The sequence below is a fragment of the Microtus ochrogaster genome, chromosome 8, assembly GCF_000317375.1.
Source record: "Microtus ochrogaster isolate Prairie Vole_2 chromosome 8, MicOch1.0, whole genome shotgun sequence".
NCBI classification, from domain to species: Eukaryota; Metazoa; Chordata; class Mammalia; order Rodentia; family Cricetidae; genus Microtus; species Microtus ochrogaster.
The window spans coordinates 11292502-11310292 of NC_022015.1; the positions used below are offsets into that span (position 1 = coordinate 11292502).

Genomic DNA, 17791 nt, shown 5'->3' on the forward strand with positions numbered 1-17791 from the left:
AGAGAGAGAGAAAAAGAGAGAGAGAGAGAGAGAGAGAGAGAGAGAGAGAGAGAGAGAGAGAGAGAGAGAGAAGACAGGAATATTGTTAATTCTAGTACCTTTGTTTTTACAGATAAGCAACTTGATAGGGAAGGAGAAAGGGGGTGACAGGGTGACCTTCTTATCTTCCAGTCTGTGCTCTCTGATCACCCTCAGAAAGGGGCTGCAGAACTAAGGTTACTGGCTCCCCTGCCCTTTAAGCCTAGGAGAGATTGCTGCTTTCCTTGCTCTATCTCTAAGTCTTTGTTCCCAACTCCCTGTTCCTGGAACCAAACTGAGTGGCCTTTTCTGCTCCCTCCCTCTGCTCACTCCCTAGGTATTGCTGAGTATCTGTGACCCCTGGCGAGCAAATACTCACCTTGCTGTGTTGTTGTAGATGAAGAGGCCAGCACCAGAATGCAGGAGGCCACAGCCAGCCACAGCAGGTCACAGCCCACCATCTTTCCCCTTAAAGTGAGGCTTACAGGTCACACCGCAGTCTGCAGACTCCCCATGTAACTACAGGAAAGGAAAGGCTAGTGTCAGGTCAGGCCCACAGACCACTGTGCCTGGGGGTGAGGTTGAAACTCAGCTCAGCACCTATCATGTGACAAAATTTCTTGAATCCCTTTGCATGGTTTGCCTCACTTAAGTCTCTGCCTTACTCCACAGGAAGCTGCTATCATGGTTCCCATTTTGTGGTGAAGAAGTTTAGTTTCGAGAGTAGGTTAAACCAAACCAAATCTATACAGCTGCTTCTCTGTGCAGCTATGGACATGGCATGGACCTGGCAACAGGTCCAAGTTTTCAAAAGCCAAACTTCTGGCCTGATGTGCAGAAATGGAGAGGGATGGGATTAAGGGCTTTCCAGGATGACATCCATTAACGAGCAAGCCAAAGGTAGGTGAGCGCTGCAGAATGTCCTAGAGTGGTGTTTGGAAAGTTCCTGCGCAGGTGGAAATAGACACTCTCGAGAAATTGAAGGCAGGGATTCTAATGCCTGTTGGTACCTATGAGTAAGAGTGCAGTCTGTCTTAATCATATGCATCAGGTCCTCTGGGATTTCAAAAGCATAGTGCTATGTTAGATTAAATCCCAAGACCCTTTTCTCTCAGTACAGAAGATAGCACACACTGACTCCCAGTTAAAAAAAATTTACATGATAGAATAATTAATGAATGAATAATAAAAGCAAAGAAACAAGTAAATAATAGATAGATAAAATGTATGTCAACTTCAAGTGACATTTATCCTTCTATGCCCTGAAAGGGGACCTCTAGGTGATTTCTTGCAGCCTCTAAAAAATGTTCAGTTGGAGCTAGAAACCTGTTTCTGATGGCATATCATGAGTCATTTCAAGGATCAGAGGAACACCCGGGACTGCATTTTGAGAGTCGCTAACCCAAGTGGAAACCTGTGTCTTTTTAGTAGGAAGGGAAAAGATGTCCTATATAAGCTGGCCAGAGCCAGGCAATGACTGGGACTGTGAGCTGACTGGCCTGGAGAACATTTGACAATGGCTAAGGTCCAGAATCACTTCTGGATTCAGAAAGTTTACAGATGCCCCAGGCACGTCAAGTAGGTAAAGAGGGTGAAACTCACCCTGCCGGTGAGGAGAAAGCTTGCTGGGCCTTGGAGCAGGACTTACCGTCAGCGAAAAACCCAGAGGCTCCTTCCTCTTCTGCCCAGCGTGGGAACAGAACTTGCTGTCTGCTCATTTATACTGACACTCCCCACTCATGTGGCCTTTCATGATTGGTGCTGAGGGCGCTAAGTTCCCAGGCGCTAGGGCCTGTTAGACGTAGGTAAGATAAGCCATTTACCGTAAGGGTGGTGAAAGGAGGGCTTTTGTGCCACCTGCATGGAAACTCTTCCAGAAGGTGCTATTCCACATGAATGGTTCTCCGCAAGCAATTGCAATATGTACTTAAGGTTGCCTACACCAGTCATTGCCAGTATCTTGCAATCATGATTTCTCCCATCTAATCCTCTAATAAACTCATCAAGCCAACGAACGCCATGTGCATTCCCACAGAGCAAACACAAGTGAGAAGGAAGCAAAAATGCCCAGAGGAAAGTAGACAGAAACCAAATAGACTTGTTTGCTCAGTAGGTGTCCAGTGTAATGCCTGCTCCAAGCTAATTGCAATAGGACACTTCCTCTTTATTCACCTGGTCCCAGAGAGTACGAGAGAATGAAGGAAGAGGGTTGAGGGAATGCCATTCTTAAACCACAGAGTTTACCCCATTTCCAATGACATATTAAGAAATGGGTTTAACTGTACAATAGAAAGAGATGGCCAGGGCTTTTGGACAAAGTCAGCATTGGTATAGCCCCCCCTTCAAGCCCTTAAAATAGGCGGGCTAGCCTAGACATTAGAAGGCACAGAACTGTGAAAAAGACTCTAAAAGCTTGGTCATATCCAGCCCCTTACCCAAGTCTTCCAAGATCTAGTCCCATTGTCCCCTACCTAATGTATTCTTTTTCCTCCAAGGCCAATTTGTACTGTCCAAATACTCTTGGATGTATGGGTGTCCCCTGGGGTGTAGTTGACCTACCAGGGGCTTCACTCTTAAACACCATGGACTTTCCCTCTCCCCGCCAATAGCAAAGAAGTGTTTTCTCAATTGTGGTTCCTCCTCTTCCCTGATAACACTGGCCTGTATCAAGCTGACAGAAGACCAACCAGAACAGGGGGCTTCAGTCCATCATGGCTGAGAGTCCAGTATAGTTTAGCCTATGGCAATGGGAGCATGTGACAGAGGCTTTTCACATCACAAAAGACCAGGAAGTAGAGGGAAAAACAGGCTGTGAACTCAGAACCAACCTTGAATAGTCTGCCCCCAGTGATGGACTTCTGCCAACTACACCTCATCTCTTAGGGACACCACAGCATCCCAGACAGCACCACCACCTGGGAACAAATGCTGGAAAGAGGGGACCGTGAAGACCATTTTAGATTCAAACTGTAGCTCATTTTCAAATTCTCCCACACCTGAGTCCCAAGATCTTTCTGAGCTTCTCCTCTTGGGAACAGACACCCGAGGTCCCTCAAACTCAGCAGCTTGCAGTCAGAGTCCATCAGCTCTCCTGACTGCCCTCCTCTCTCTCTGTCTACCATCTACCTCGGCCGATGGCACTGCTGCTCACCAGTCTTCCAAGCTGGAGGCTTGACTCTTTCTTTTCTTCCTCAGGCCTCAATTCCAGGAAGCTCCACATCTCATCGTTCTGCATTTCAAATTCCTCTTGGTTCTATCAAGTCTTCTTGGCTTTCACTTGACCAGTCCAACTGTAGGTCTCTATCTCATGAGAGCGTGATTTTAGTGCTGGTTACAGATTGGTCTCTGGGCTTTCTCTCTTGCCTCTGTTTCTGCAGCCTGTCTTATCCCCTGCTCCTAACTCACTATGCCCTGGGGATCTGACCCTATTTACACTTCCTGCTTCTACTCCGACTTCGCTGTACCAGCTCTGCTTCAGCCAACGCCAGATTCTCTGAACTCTTTCTCATCCCCAAATGCTTGCATAATCTTCCCCCTGCCTAGATTGCTCCATGCTCAGCTTTTTCCTTTTTATCACCTATGCCAGGAAGCTAGGATGGAGAACCTAGCTCTACATCCAGTCTGGTCCTCTGCTCTGTCCCCGTGTCTCTCCAGGACAACCCCAATCATATTCCCTAGTCTGTCAAGTCTGCAGGCACTTTGAGGACCCAGCTCCTGATCTTCACTGAGAAAGCATTTGTTTAGTAAACAAATGGACAAAAGCAACTGTATGTTCTAGGCCCCCTAACAAGAGTCAGGCGTCCCACGTCCAGGCAGTCAGCCTTGATGGAGAAATGTAAGTTTCTGCCTCGGGATCTTTGCAGTTACTATCCCAGCTACCTGTGACAATGTTCCCCAGCTGTCCCGAGCAGGCTGGTTCGCTCGTATACTCCGTCAGCCTCTGCTTGTCAGGGAGGCCACACCTTATCATACCCTATCATTCTTTGTGAAACGGCACTCCTATTGGACTATTATGTTGTCCTTGCCTTTCCCCCTCCCCCGTGGCTGTCACCACTTGTCACATTGCATGGTTATTATTTCAAGGTATTGTCTTTACCAAAGTGGCTGTTTTGATAATTCTCTATTTCCTCACTACCATAAAAGTGTCTGGCATTTAATTTGGTATCTAATTAATATTAATTAACTAATAGCTGGGGCTACATTAAGTTGTTTAACCAGCAGACAGAAAGCAAGAAAGGAAAAGACATGGTAGGGGCAGAGATGGCATTGGGACATTTCTCCTCTGTCCCTTACCCGGCCTTTGTCTTTAGCTTAGCCCTTGTTTCCCTTGACCCAGACCTTCCCTTCAAGTCCTGCTGCTCCTGAGTCACAGCACAGACTGTTCCGAACGGACTCCCTCAGTCCAAGCAGAACACAGACTAATGTGGTTGGGATAGCACTGGACTAGCCTGTGGGTCACCTGCAGAGCTCTTATATAACAGGAAGAAGCCTGTATGTGCTGTGCGTGTCTGTGTGAGATAAGAGCTCTTAACATAAGACATACTGTTCCAGCAGTCCTTGCTTTGGACTCACACGTGTGTCTTTCCCTGATCTGAGGCCTTGGCTGCCCCGGGAAGGTCCAGTGAGAGGCCAGGAAACCAGGTGGGTCAGAGAAAAGAGTTCCCATCAGCATTGGCGACACTTTTTTTTTCTAGAGACTTTTGGAATCTCTGGGTGTCTGAGCGTAGATGGGATCTGGTCCCTGTCCATGGATAAAGCCCCACAAAGTCTCTCTACCCACGGAAAAGGCTTGAGTGTGCTTTCCTCTACTGCTGGGGCCTGAGAGAAGAGCTGCAGCTTTAGGATTGGCTGTAGAAGTCTAGTGAGCGGGAGTCCTAAGGAGACACAAGACACCTGCCATTGCTTCTACATCTCTTCTCTAAGACTTGAGATGCCCGGAGACAGGAAAAGGCTTTGTCTCATCCGCCAATGTTTCTCAGCATCCAGTGTAGGCCTGGAACATGTGAAATCCCCAAAGTTCATTTGTGGAAAAGCCAAGTGTATCCTTGTGAGGGCACTCTTGACTGCCCCCATTGCAAAGAATCTGCCACCTCCTGATGTCTGTTAAACTCTCCATGTCTGGAGTCCTTGGCAGCCTAAGGCATTGCATGTTCAAGTTCTGAGGCATGACTTGTGCCCGCATTGCTCACAGCCTGTATCCACTGTTAAATGCCTGGCATAGCTTAGTAACTGGTACAGTAGCAGCTCAGCAAATGGAAGGACGGATATGTGTGTGTGTGTGTGTGTGTGTGTGTTTATATAGGTGATGTTCAGACACATTGTGTGTCTTTTCTAAGGTAGCATAGCAGAACTTTTGTTCTGAGATCCCAGTTTCTCGGAGCGTCTGTGAAGTCCATTAAGATAGGGAAAGGGTCTGCTTTAGTCCCACCATGTGATGCTCAGTACAATAGACAGTGCCCACAGTGACGGTGTGCTCAGTGAAGATTTGAATTAATGACTCCAAAAGCTGATTTTTTAAACTTATTATTATTATTATTCCTTAAGGAGACAGGGGCTCCATGTGCAGATGTACCACAAGTCCCGTTTGGAGAGAGAGCAGCATTGAAAGATAACTACTAGGTTTTGAGTGTGAGGATTAAAGGGAGAGAGTAAGTGCGATCTGGGAGCAGTGTGAGTCCCTCTCCTATGGCTGGAAACCAGTCTGCATCTCCCCTCCTGGCCGGCAGGAAGTGAGCTGGGAGCCACACCAGGTTTCCTTCTGTCCATCAGTGAGACATCAGGGTCAAAGTGACGGAGAGAAACAGAGGCAGCCAGATGCTCAGGAGCCCTAAAAGGAAAACAATTAGAGGGACATGGCAGGTGCTGGTGGACTTTTGTGCAACGTAACATAAGACACTTTCCTACAGACTAGCCAAGAAGGAAGGTACCCTATCTGGACAAGGAAGTTCAAAAAAGTTGTCTACACTAAACGGGGTGGGGGTGGGGTGGATTCAGGCTCCATTCCAGGTGGACTAGACTGGAAAAGACAGTAGTGTCTCCTGAAGTACTTGATGTGCACCCTTCACGCGATACCTACTAGACCCAACCATCCCAGAGACCTGAAGGCTAGTCACAGAAGAGACACCTATGTCACGGGAGAACCGTGACTTTCCAGCTCTGAGCTCAGGGGAAGAGAACTCATGCCAAACCCCAGATCATCACAGCAATCCTCTTAGACCCAGGTTTCACAAGCCAAGAAAAGCAATGGCTGTGTGGATTCAGTTTTCATCTGGGGTGACAAACCAGGCAGCAGGGAGCAGAAAAGGACAACGTCACCAGTTCCTGACTTTCGTGGTCTGAGGCTTGAAGACGCAAAATACAAAGCTTCTTGTTTGTCTGATATGCTCAGTGCACGACTAATCTTGGTTCTTGGCAAACAATGGCTCTCAGCAAATATTTGTAACCTGTAGAGTGGCTTGTGAGGTGTAAGAGATGAGCTTCAGCTTCAGGGTGTGCCAAGAAAAGGGCAGGTGTGCATGTCCTTGGGGAACAGGTTTGTAATAGATGTATGTGGACATCTGAGCCGCTTACATGCATTCGGGCAACTGCAGCTGTGTGTCTATCTCTGTATAAAGCATGAACACGTGTGCCTGCAGATAGAAGTGAGTGTGATCAGCATGTGCATACATGAACATCTGTGATCTGTATGTGTACATATGAGTATTGTGATATATATGCAAATATGAATGCATATGGTCTGTGTGCAGAAAGGAGTGTGCACAGATATGAGTGTGTATGGTCTGTGTGTAGACACGAAAGGGGGTGATCTATATGCAGATGTGAGTATGTATAGTCTGTATGCCCATAAATGTATGTGCAGATGTGAATGGGTGTGATCTGCATGTAGTTGAGTGTGTGTGGTTTGTGTACAGACATGTATGTGATCTGTGTGCAGATAGGAGCATGTGTGGTCTGTGCATACACAAATGAGTGTGTGTGTCTGTGTGCACGCAGATAGGAATGTGTATGATTTGTGTGTATGCAGATATGTACAGGTATGCATACATGTAACTGTGTGTGATATCTGTGTGCAAACACTCTCAGGTTGTTGGGTCATACCTGTGTCCCAACACACTAGTATGGGACAGCACCAATGTGCGCATGAGTACAGGTGAGTCCAGGACAGGTCACCTTTGGCAGCTCAGGCTCTGAAGGCGAGGCCCTCCAGTCCACTAAGAACCCCAGATAGAAGCCACAGCGGAGTGTCGTGGAGCAGGTTACTATACAGAAAGAATAGTTACATAGCTTACTCAAGTTACTAACTTACTTAAGTTGCTGGAAGCAGCTTTGGATACAGCAGCCTGGACTCCTTTGGGAGAAACAGAAAGATCCATGAGAAGTGAGGCACATGGCTTACAAGGAAGTTGAGACTAGTTCCCTCCGTCTTCTCCTCTTGCAGTCAGGGTCATCTTTCTGAAGCTCACTCCCCCACACTGGATCTGTAGAAAGCCTCATCCATATTCCTTTCAGAAGAAAGACTAAAAACTTATTGGGATCTACACAGTTCCACAGGGCTAGCCTTGCCTATACTAGTTTAGCCACCACCAGTGGCCTAGCTCCCCTCAGTTCTCCTAACAGGCTGGCTTCTCCCTAGTCTTCCCCCATCATCAAGACTCGGTCTGGTTCCTTAGTCAGAACAGCTTTAAACTCTGTGTGCACTTTATCCCTGCGCTCAAGGCAACTGCAGTTCTATGCATCTAAATGGTGCCATTTGGACAATGTTTCCCCAAATGATCCAGAAGATCCAAGGCAGTGGGACCTGTTCTGCTTGTCACAAGATGCAAAGCCATAGCGAGCACCAAAGCCTGTGTCTGCAATGGACGAATGAATGGCTGCACTAGAACTGGTTAAAGAGGAAGGCAGCTGATCGCCCAGAGAATCCACTGTCCCTCACTCTTCCATTGACAGTCAGACCTAAGAAGCCAGCCTCTGCCGCCTTGCCTCTTCCCCATTCAGGGACCTGACAGAAGAACAGATCTCTCACCTTGCCGTGTGATGGGGCCCAAGTTCAGGACCCGGGCCTGATCTATGAAGTTTCCACTTCTCAGTCTAGTCCCAGAGCAGCTCTGTAGGGGAAGGGTGACACAGAAAATCACTCATGGTTAAGAGGAAGGTGACATGTGATCCTGGCGTGAAAAGTGGGCAGCCAGCTCAGAAGAGCATCCTCCTGTCTCATACAGGAAATAGCGGATCATATCCCAGCCCCAGCCCGTATTGGGATTGTGGACTAGTCACTTCAGCTCTCTGAGCTTTTCCAATTGAGAAAATGAGCGAGTAGCTCCCCCGGTGAATTTCTGTGGCGTTTGAACACATTAAAACACCTGAGTTGCACACAGCACTGCAGATTTAAGTTATTGTTATGGGGAGAACAGCTTGTGCCTGCTAATAAGGTCCACTTATTGGCCAAGCCCCCTGATATCACTACTCTTTCCTGACTGCCAGGTAGCCCAGGTGTCCTGATTGGCCCTGTCCACTCTGTCTTGCAGCTATGTGTCCTTATGTTAAAAGGAAAATGCCACAAATACGTGTCTTCCTTTATGCCTCTGGCCACGTGTCTTGGTGGTAGAGACAGGCACTCCAGCAGACTGTTGTGCAGGAGTGGGGGTAGGGGTGTGGGGCTTCCAGCGCTCTGTTGCAGTTGGGGGCGGGGGTGGAGCTTCCAGCGCCCTGTTGCCGGTGTGGGACAGGGGTGCTTCCAGCACTCTTTTGTGGAGAGAAGGGGGAAGGGGGATGACTCACAGGCTTGCACTGTTCATTCACAGAGTCACACAGGTACACCTCACAGTGCAGGTAGACAAGGTCATAATTTCCTGTGAACCGGAACATCTGAACAGAAAACCGGCCCTGAGGGGACTCGCCGTTCTCCACCACCTGAATGGTTGTATCCAATGTGTTTGGACATCTGAATGGGAACATTAAGACATACGGTGGAGTTGATTAAGCCAAGACTCTGGAGCTCCACTTCCTGGGCTTAAATGCCACATCGCCACCTGCTAGCTCATTAAACTTCTCTGTGCCTCAACGTCTCCATACACATATGGGAATAATGTTAAAAGATAACTGAGGATTACATTATTTTTTTTCAAAGTGCTTAGAACAGAGTGAGGCACACAGTAGGTGATGCCTGTGACTGGGGCTAAAGAAAAATGATGACATTCTTCCACCACAGAGTTGGAACAATCCAGAAGCTCATTCTCATTGACAAGGAAACATATTAAAGAATCATTAATGGGGGAGGGGGAGGGAAATGGGAGGCGGTGGCGGGGAAGAGACAGAAATCTTTAATAAATAAACAACAAAAGAATCATTAACTATTCCATGCTGTCAAATATGTGCCTATAATCGCAGAAACCAGGGAGTCCAGCCAGCCACTGAGCCAACCAAAGTGTGTGTACCCATCTGCAATGCACACAGTGGCATCCAAACAAACCAACATGCAGAAGAAGCTCACGTGTGTGCCGGGCATTCTGGGCAGGTCCTGCAGCTTGGGCTGCAAAGCCTTTCCCTCCCTGCTTCACTTGTCCAAAGGCCTCCTCCTCAGTGTGTATTTCACTTCCGTTTAATTGTCTGTCTTGCCTTCAGAATTTAAATTGTGTGAGGGTGGGTGATTTCATCTCTTCCCCTCGCCATGGTACCCACAAAGTCTGGTACACAACAGACTTTCAAAGTATCTGTTTAATTTATCTATACCCTTTCAAGGAAGAGACAGCACGCCTATACCCTCCCAGTTTCAACCACTCCTGGGTTAACCATGCCCAGCCCCTACTCTTCCCAGCTGGGCACTGGCTGCCTGTTGCTCTGAGCCTGCCTTTTCATCAGATTTCTTATATGCTCTAAGTCAGGGATGCCCACTTGGCCCGCCAGTGAACATGTGCAACCCTCTTCAAATATAATGACATATTATATAAAAATAAGATAGTTCAAAAAATACCAAGAAAACCACTTAAATCAAAGCGCACTTCTTAAAATGTTAAAACATTTGATATGTGTGCTTCACATACTTGTGAAAATACAGTTGATAATGCATTGCATAAGATGATCTAGGGAGTCCTAATGAATAGCACCTAAAAACTACTGAATAGCATAGGTAGGTCCCTGTATTCAGGTTGAGCCAAAATGCTAAATTTAAGCTAAGGGAATATAAACATAAACATGTATTCCTCTCCTCCCACTAATTCTAAAGACATGACCCCAATCCCCATCCAAATCGAATCCACTGTTTTACCTGTCCTGGATAATGAAGTATTTCACAGGGTCTGTGGCGTTGCTACTGGGCGTGGCATAGCAGTTGGTCATTAGCAGTACAAACCGGGACACGTCACCCCCATCCAGTATGGTGCCCACATACAGAAAAGCCTCTGTGGACAGCATCACAGAGGAGCCTTGGTAGGGCTGTGTGTAGGCAGGGCTCTGGAACAGCGCCATCCGCACGGTGAACATGCCTGTCCCACCCAAGCTGATGTTCAGGGAACTGCAGAGGAAGAAGAGCTGTTAGAGGACCAGGATGAGAACATGCACAGATGGCTACCCTTTCTGACCAGCATTCTCGGACTGTTCCTTGCAGGTTTCTGACTGTCTCATTCAGTAGCAGGCCTGAAACCCTCACCGCTGCTTGGCAAACTTCTATGAGCACTCAGAGGCATGGGGTGTTAGCGGATGCTGGAGAGAAGCCCTCCCTGACTGAGCAGGTCTGTGCTGGGACTCAAAGATCCGCATCTCTAACAAACTCATCATTAGTGATGCTGGTGTTACAGATCCATAGACCATATCTTGAGTTAAATTTCCAGGGCACTGTGGGTGCCCCCTTCCTACCGTCCTTCAAAATAGAATAAATTCTTAGGGGACCTACCTGGGCTTCTTGAGTCTCAGCCTGCAACAGGTAAAAAGAGATGAGCTATCAGGAGCCCTATAGACTTGAGTTCTGAAGCTCTGTCAAGGTGTTCCTTCCAATACCGACATCAGATTGGGTCTTATAAATGGGCTGTTTTTAATCTAAACACTCATACTGGTGTGAATTTCACTGCATTATCTCTCACAGGATACAGAGAGAGAGAGGTGCCACATAAAATAAGGTTTATGAGAATTGCCCAACAATACAAGGATCTGCTTCACAAGAGAGAATAGGCTGAGACGTTCTTGAGTCCCTGAGAGGCTTGCTCACATACCTGTTGCTCTCAGACACCTTGAAGGGAGGCCTAGGACATGGCCACATTACTCCAGGGCACTACCTCACCTGGTCGTACTCCATCCAATAACCCGATATAAGCAAGTCACACACATATCAGTCCAGCATTCTTAACATGTTTCTGCCATACTGCAAATGCTCAATAAATACTAGTGTTTGCAGATGTCATCCTTCCCACATGAGCATCAGTGGCCTGTGGCCCATCATATTCAAAGACTTTCAATCATACATAGAAAGAGGATGCTATTTTCCACCAAATGGATGGAGCTTTCCTGGTTTGCCTCTCCAGCTACCTACCTTTCTACCCAAAAAAGACACCTCTGAAGAGTGTGATCTGTAAATGCCTCTTTAATCGTAGATCTTCAATTCAGAGAAGGATGGGAGCTGAGATCTAAATAAAAGCTATGCTTGTTCAGAATCCCCTCCAGAAGCAGGGCCACCCAAGCCTTCTGAAAAGACAGACTGATATTTGATCCCCTTTGCAGAACATGACTGTCCTTAGAAAAGCCATGGAAGTGCTATTAAAGGCCCCTGGTAAATGAGGACAACAGTTAGACAGTTGCTATGGGTTCCCAAAGCTATCCACTTAATAGATGGCAGAGCCTGGGTTGAAATCTGGATTCTGGAATTCCTCACTCTGTGTCCTCGCAACCCTGCATCTCCAGACTCCAAAGCCAGTTCCCACTTGTCAAGGCAGCTGAAGGTCTCAGGACTGAGGGGCTGAGGGGTTACAGGGCTGTGGGGTGAAGCCTCCCCAGAGCACTAGAGACCCCTGATGGCCACACCTGACCATGGGCTGTAGGGAGGTCTTCAGGCTGACTTTCATGTCCAGGGGGTAAGAGCATTCAAAGTTGATCCTGATGTTGATGTCTCGGATGATGATCTCATTTGCCAGGTAGAGGGTGTTGCTGTAGGTGGCATGGGTTTCATTGGTCTGTGTTGGGTGAAGAGAAGGAGAAAGAGACATGAGACCCCAAGCAGAGTGTTACAGCCAATGTGTTGGTCTATGGAGCCCTGAAAGCTGCCCTCCCTGTCTGTGTGTTACAATAGCAGTGACTTTAGGAGCAGAGGTCATGTTCCAGACACTGAGCTACATTCTCCTCCTGCATCGTTCTACCAATGCTTCCCACAACCTAAAGAGGCAGGGCTGCTGAATCCCTGCTTTGTGGATAAAGGGATGGAGGTTCACGGTTCCCTGAGAACTGCGTCCATCCATGCAGAGCACGGGATCTGCAGGTTTCCTCTTGAAAATCACGAGCAAGCTGTCACTAATTTCATCTCACACTGTCTTTGACAGTGGCAATCTCTCCCTTCCCTGCTTTCCTTTTGCTCATCCCCATTTTCTTTCCAGGGATGGAGTCAGGAGGAAGCTAGGTGCCAGCCTCACGAACACTTAATGGTTGATCTTCGCAGAGGCCTCTGGGGGTGACACTCTTCTTGGGATCCCTGAACACAGATAGACTTGCTTCTGGTCCCAGTGTGAACCTTAGTGGTTGGAAGCCATCATTGTCAGCCTAGCCCTTTCTTTCCCATCTGCAGAAGGGGAGGTCATCCTTACAGATCAAGCTCACACCAGACACATGGATTAATTTAACCCTAACATCCCTACAGAGAAGTGGCAACCCCTCCAAGTTGAAGTCAGGTCAAACAAATCACCCAAAGATCCAACAAGGTGTGGACTTGGACCTTACATAGGCACCCGTCACTCCAACCCTGCTGTTACCACGGGCAAGGACTTACCCTCAACACTGTCCCACAGGGGCCATCCTGGGCAGGTGTCACCACGGACATCCAGTCTCGTTCCCCCCTCTCACTGAAGCCCGAGCACTGGCTGTCACTCAGGTACATGAAGACCTTCATAAAGCCCACACTCTGGAGCTGGCATTTGCTGAGGGATATTTTGATGTCATTGGTCCCACACTCTAACTTGTGATCCAGGAGAGATATATCTGAAAAGGCCAGGGACAACAAGATCAGGAATCTTCTCCTCCAGGGCCAGGCACATCCCCAGGGACACAGCATGCTTGCTGGACTGGCCATCAGATGGTGGCACTTAAGATGCCTTGGGTTAATCATAGTCCCCTCTCAGCCAAAATTAAATTATGAACATCACTATGTGGATCCAACCATCAACCATCCAGCTCCATGTTCCCCTTAGAGTGCACTGTATATACAATTTAAGGTAGTTTGAGGGTCTTTCACTGGCCCAGCCTTAAACAACATCCAGCCAATATGAAGAAAAAAAGAGAAATAAAGAAAACGCTAATTGCCACCCTTTGGCATCCTTGCTACACACAGGTGCCAGGCCTCCCATTGGCAGTGACTCTGATGATGTTGTTGGTTAGTTTCCCTCTCAGACAAAGAGCAGGCTCAAAGTTTGGAGAAGGCAATAAAGAATAACTAGAATTTTTCCTTATTTTTCAAGTATTCAGGAGCTGGTATGATGGCTCAGTGAGTAAAGGTGTTTGCTGCCAAGCCTTACTACCTGAGTTCAGTCCTTAGGACCTGTGTGGTAGAGAGACAAAGACTCTCAAGCAAGTTTCAATTTTTGGAGGTGTTTCTTAATTCTTCCTTTTCAGTGTGGAGCACTGCACCTCTGTAGGAGGGCAATGGCTTCCTTACCATTGTGTTCCTTTTTACATTTAACGTTGTGACATTTTACTTGTAAACCCAGCAGGGACACCCACACCCTGAATCAAGCTCAAGGAAGCCATCCCACCAAACTGGAGAGGAACGTCTTCATCACGACATTTCTCCACACAGACAGTACTTGGAAAGAAGCAGCATCAGACAGTGGGCATGGCACGTGACCCAAGTCTGGAAAAGACCTCACCATCTTCAATGACACCATGAGGAAACGGGCTGAGAGAGGCCCTGGCCCATGCCCAGCATCCCGCACCGGCCACAGAACGGCGGTCGCTGTCAGTTTCTGATGTGACAGGCGGCTCGGTAGTTTCTGGTTACTTCTGGTTACCTGGTGTGCCTTTGGAGCCCATTGAGAAGGAGCCCCAAACAACCCAGACTCTTCGTGACCTTTCCTTCTCACTGATTGGCTGTGTGTCCTCTGGTCCCAGACCCACACAAGCATGAGCCTCACCCCTAAGCGCTGATCACTTTCTCAACCAATCGCCCTCCGGGCCTCACCTGTGATATTGAAGTCCTTTTTACACTGACAGCGCCATCTGCCGTTTTCTGATATGCAGTCCTCGTCTACCCCGCACTCTTCGCAGGTCCCCTCCACGGAGCTAGGATCTGAAACGTCATCGAGACAGTCAACAGCTTGTTCCTCCAGACTCCTACAGACCAAAGAGGAGGTAGGGTGCAGCTCTGCTCACCTGTGCAGTAAGCCAGATTGCATTCGGGGGCCTCCGTCAGGTTGTAAACATAGTAGCCACCTGTGCAGGCCTTCACCTGAATCTCTGTGGACCACAGACAGCAGTTGCCGCTCCAGTGCGCACAGGCCGTGCGGCTCACGATGCCCTCGTTGCTCGACGGATGCGAGCCATTGAGCCACATGGGCGCAGCTGTGTTGCATCGCTGGACCGGCACACAGGTCTCAGCCATGCTCACGCCACCCTGGCCCATGAACCGGTACCAACCATGCAAATTAGAGTCACAGGAGTAGCCGGCACCGTATTCCGTGCTGCGCCAGTACTCGGCCAGGGTCTCGTGCATGTTGCAGGGGTCTACACACACTAGTGCTCCCCCCGGGCCCTGGGGCAAGCAGTCCAGATCGGGCCCACAGGAGTCTGGGGAGCACTCACAGTGCCGACCATCCCCTTCGTAGCCCTTGGAACACACGCACGAGTAGTTGCCTTCCCTGTTGACACAGGTAGCTAGTGCATGGCAGTCACTGAGTCCCGGCTCTGCGCATTCATCCACATCAATGCAGCCCAGCCCAGGCGTCAGACGGAAGCCATCCTGGCAGGCGCATGCGTAGGAACCCAGTGTGTTCACGCAGACGCTGTTGGCAGAGCAGTTGTGAGCCTGAGGGATGGCACACTCATCCACGTCCTCACAGTGCAGCCCGTTACCAGTGAAACCCAGCTGGCAGAAGCATGTTGTGACCACTCCATCCACCATGCAGGTGGCGTTGCTGTGGCAATCGGAACACCTTACTGTTGATAGAAGAGCACAGTCTCAGAACCCCCGGCAGCTGGGCAGATATCCCAAAACAGAGTCTTTCTTGCTTCTTAAAGAACTTGTTATCTTACCGCCACCCTTGGAACCTGCCCATCCAACCAACGAGTAGATTCTCATATTCATCTAGTTAAGCATGGCCTTTCCTTTGTGCCTCCTTTTAAAACGTCCGCATTGTCACATCCAAGGGCAGAATACACAATACCTGGGTAACTGGGGAGGATGTGTGACGAAGCTGCCACCCCTTCCTAGTCTGCCCAGGTCCTCTCTCTGCCTCTGAAGCCTTCACTAACACCCTTCCCTGGGTCCCTTCTCTCTGAAGACTGTTCCCAGCCCATTTGACAAGACACTCACACTTGCTTTCAACACTGAAAAGGAAAGAGCCGTTGTTTAGCGTCACGTACTGCGTGTCGGACACAAGGATGTGCACCTTTCATTCTGGAGCTTACTGACCAGCGGCCCCCTTTTAATTTATCTTTATCTACAGACATGAACATTGAGACTCAGAAGGGGTAAGTCCCTCACAAGTTGCCAAACATGATATACACTCATGGCATGACCACAGAACATGTGCTTTGAACCACCACCCCACAGTTGTATTTACTATGGCTCCACAGTACTCCAGGATGGAAGCCCCGTGGAATGACCCCACAATTAAAGGAGAGGTGCCTATGCGCCACCTGGGGCTGTTCAATTCGTTTATGTAACTGAGCATGCTTGTGACTTTACAATAAAGTGCAAGAAAGAGATGCTCTAGCCCAATATCAGCATCACCCAAACTTTGTTATTTCTTCAGAGTCTCGGGCCTCTTGTCAGACATACTAAAGCAGGATTTGCATCTTAGTAGAACTTCTGAGTGAGTCTGGGCACATTACAATCCATGAAATGGGCTTAGGATACAGATCATGTCAAGTGTGCTAAAAGAAGGATTAAGATTGCTTAATCTTAATTAAGAATTCAATTAAGCACAGGGAAGAGTACTACATACACATGCACACACATGCACACACACGCATCACACACACACACACACGCATGCACAAACACTCACACTTACTTGCTTCTGATGAATCATTGGCTCCAGCTACAGTGAGCCAAGGGGTTACCATCATTACCACCAGCAACCCGGTCAAAGAGCACAGCCGCCTCATCCTTCCTGCTCTTCCCTCTGTTTCTGGTACTGGAACACCTGCCCAAAGGTAATGACGGGTTAGATGCTTTCCCTGTGTTTCTGATGCCTGGGATACGGAGAGCAGAGATGAGTGAGGCACATGTGTGGTCTAACTCCCCTCCCCACAGACAGAAGGAATGCCTCTGTTGTGCACCGTTGATAGGGATCAGGAAAACTACAGGGCTGCAGCTCTAGCTTTGGTCGGCTTCCGTGTGTGTGGACATACCCCTGCTCCTTACCCATGCCCCATACCCCGTACCCACCCACTCACGTTCCATGTACTGCACATTTTGAAGAGCTAAATCTTTTGTTTAGATCAAAAAGTCTCAAGATGGGGGGGTGGCTCTCTACTCAGAACCTTATTAGAGGCAGCTTTGGGTTTTTACAGGTTGTTCTTGATTGTCTGAACTTACAGTTTGCTCGCACCGACCTATTCATTCGACAAATAGTTACTGATTAATACTAGACACCAAGCAGAATAGCGAATATAGTTGCCATCTTTACACAAGTCATGTAAAGGAAAGACACAAGATAAGGAACTCTGGAGATGACTAACTTAACAACAGTGCATATTACTGTTTTTCAAAATGGTTGTGGTTGCAACAGCCAAAATCATTCTAGATGGATACAAGTATTACCCTAAGTTTTACAGCAGCAAGCGAGGATGGCACAGAGGTAAACTCTTAGGAACTGAGCTGAAACAGAGCCCAGTCCCTGAGTCACCTCTCACAGGACTGTGACACCAGGTGATGTGTTCTAGTCTTCTCGTCTATGCAGTGGGGACCTCCTCTTCCACTGGCTGGTGTATAGGAACTGTCGGGCCTGCTTCTCTATGCTCAAAGAACTTGTACTGCAAGGACAAATGTTCTCCGGCCTGGGGGGATGGCTCAGTAGTGAAGAGCTCTCACTGCTCCGGCAGAAGACCCAGGTCAGGTGCTCAGCACCCATATTAGGCAGCTCACAACTGTCTGTAACTCCAGTTTTAGGAGAGCAAACACCCTCCAGCCTCAGAGGGTAACTGCGCATAAATGCTGCGCATAAATCATGCAGTTACACACACACTGACATAAATAAAATGACAGATATTAAAAAATGGTCTCTCGACTTCTGAGTCTGAGATATAAGAAACACACACACACACACACACAAGTAAAGGTTTATAAGACAACGCCTATCCTTACAATGTATGTTGCCTATTGACATGGTCTATTTAATGAAGAAAATTCTGATAGAAACCA

The 17791-nt window shown here is 48.2% G+C and overlaps 2 protein-coding genes across 2 annotated transcripts in view; both read right to left on the minus strand.

Moving 5' to 3' along the window:
* Nucleotides 1-479, minus strand: part of Gp2 (glycoprotein 2) — a 14324-nt gene extending 13845 nt beyond the window's left edge. The window contains exon 1 of the mRNA XM_005351066.1: nt 398-479. Within this exon, the coding sequence (XP_005351123.1) occupies nt 398-479 (82 nt within the window). The remainder of the gene's footprint in view (nt 1-397) is intronic.
* Nucleotides 480-5783: 5304 nt separating this feature from the next.
* Umod (uromodulin) lies at nt 5784-16533 on the minus strand. Its single transcript, XM_005351083.1, has 10 exons — nt 16440-16533; nt 14578-15360; nt 14387-14494; nt 12983-13191; nt 12028-12176; nt 10283-10528; nt 8797-8959; nt 8042-8123; nt 7325-7366; nt 5784-5845 (listed from the first exon to the last, which is right to left on the minus strand). The coding sequence occupies exons 1-10, from the start codon at nt 16531-16533 to the stop codon at nt 5784-5786; spliced, it is 1938 nt and encodes a 645-aa protein (XP_005351140.1).
* Nucleotides 16534-17791: the final 1258 nt, after the last annotated feature.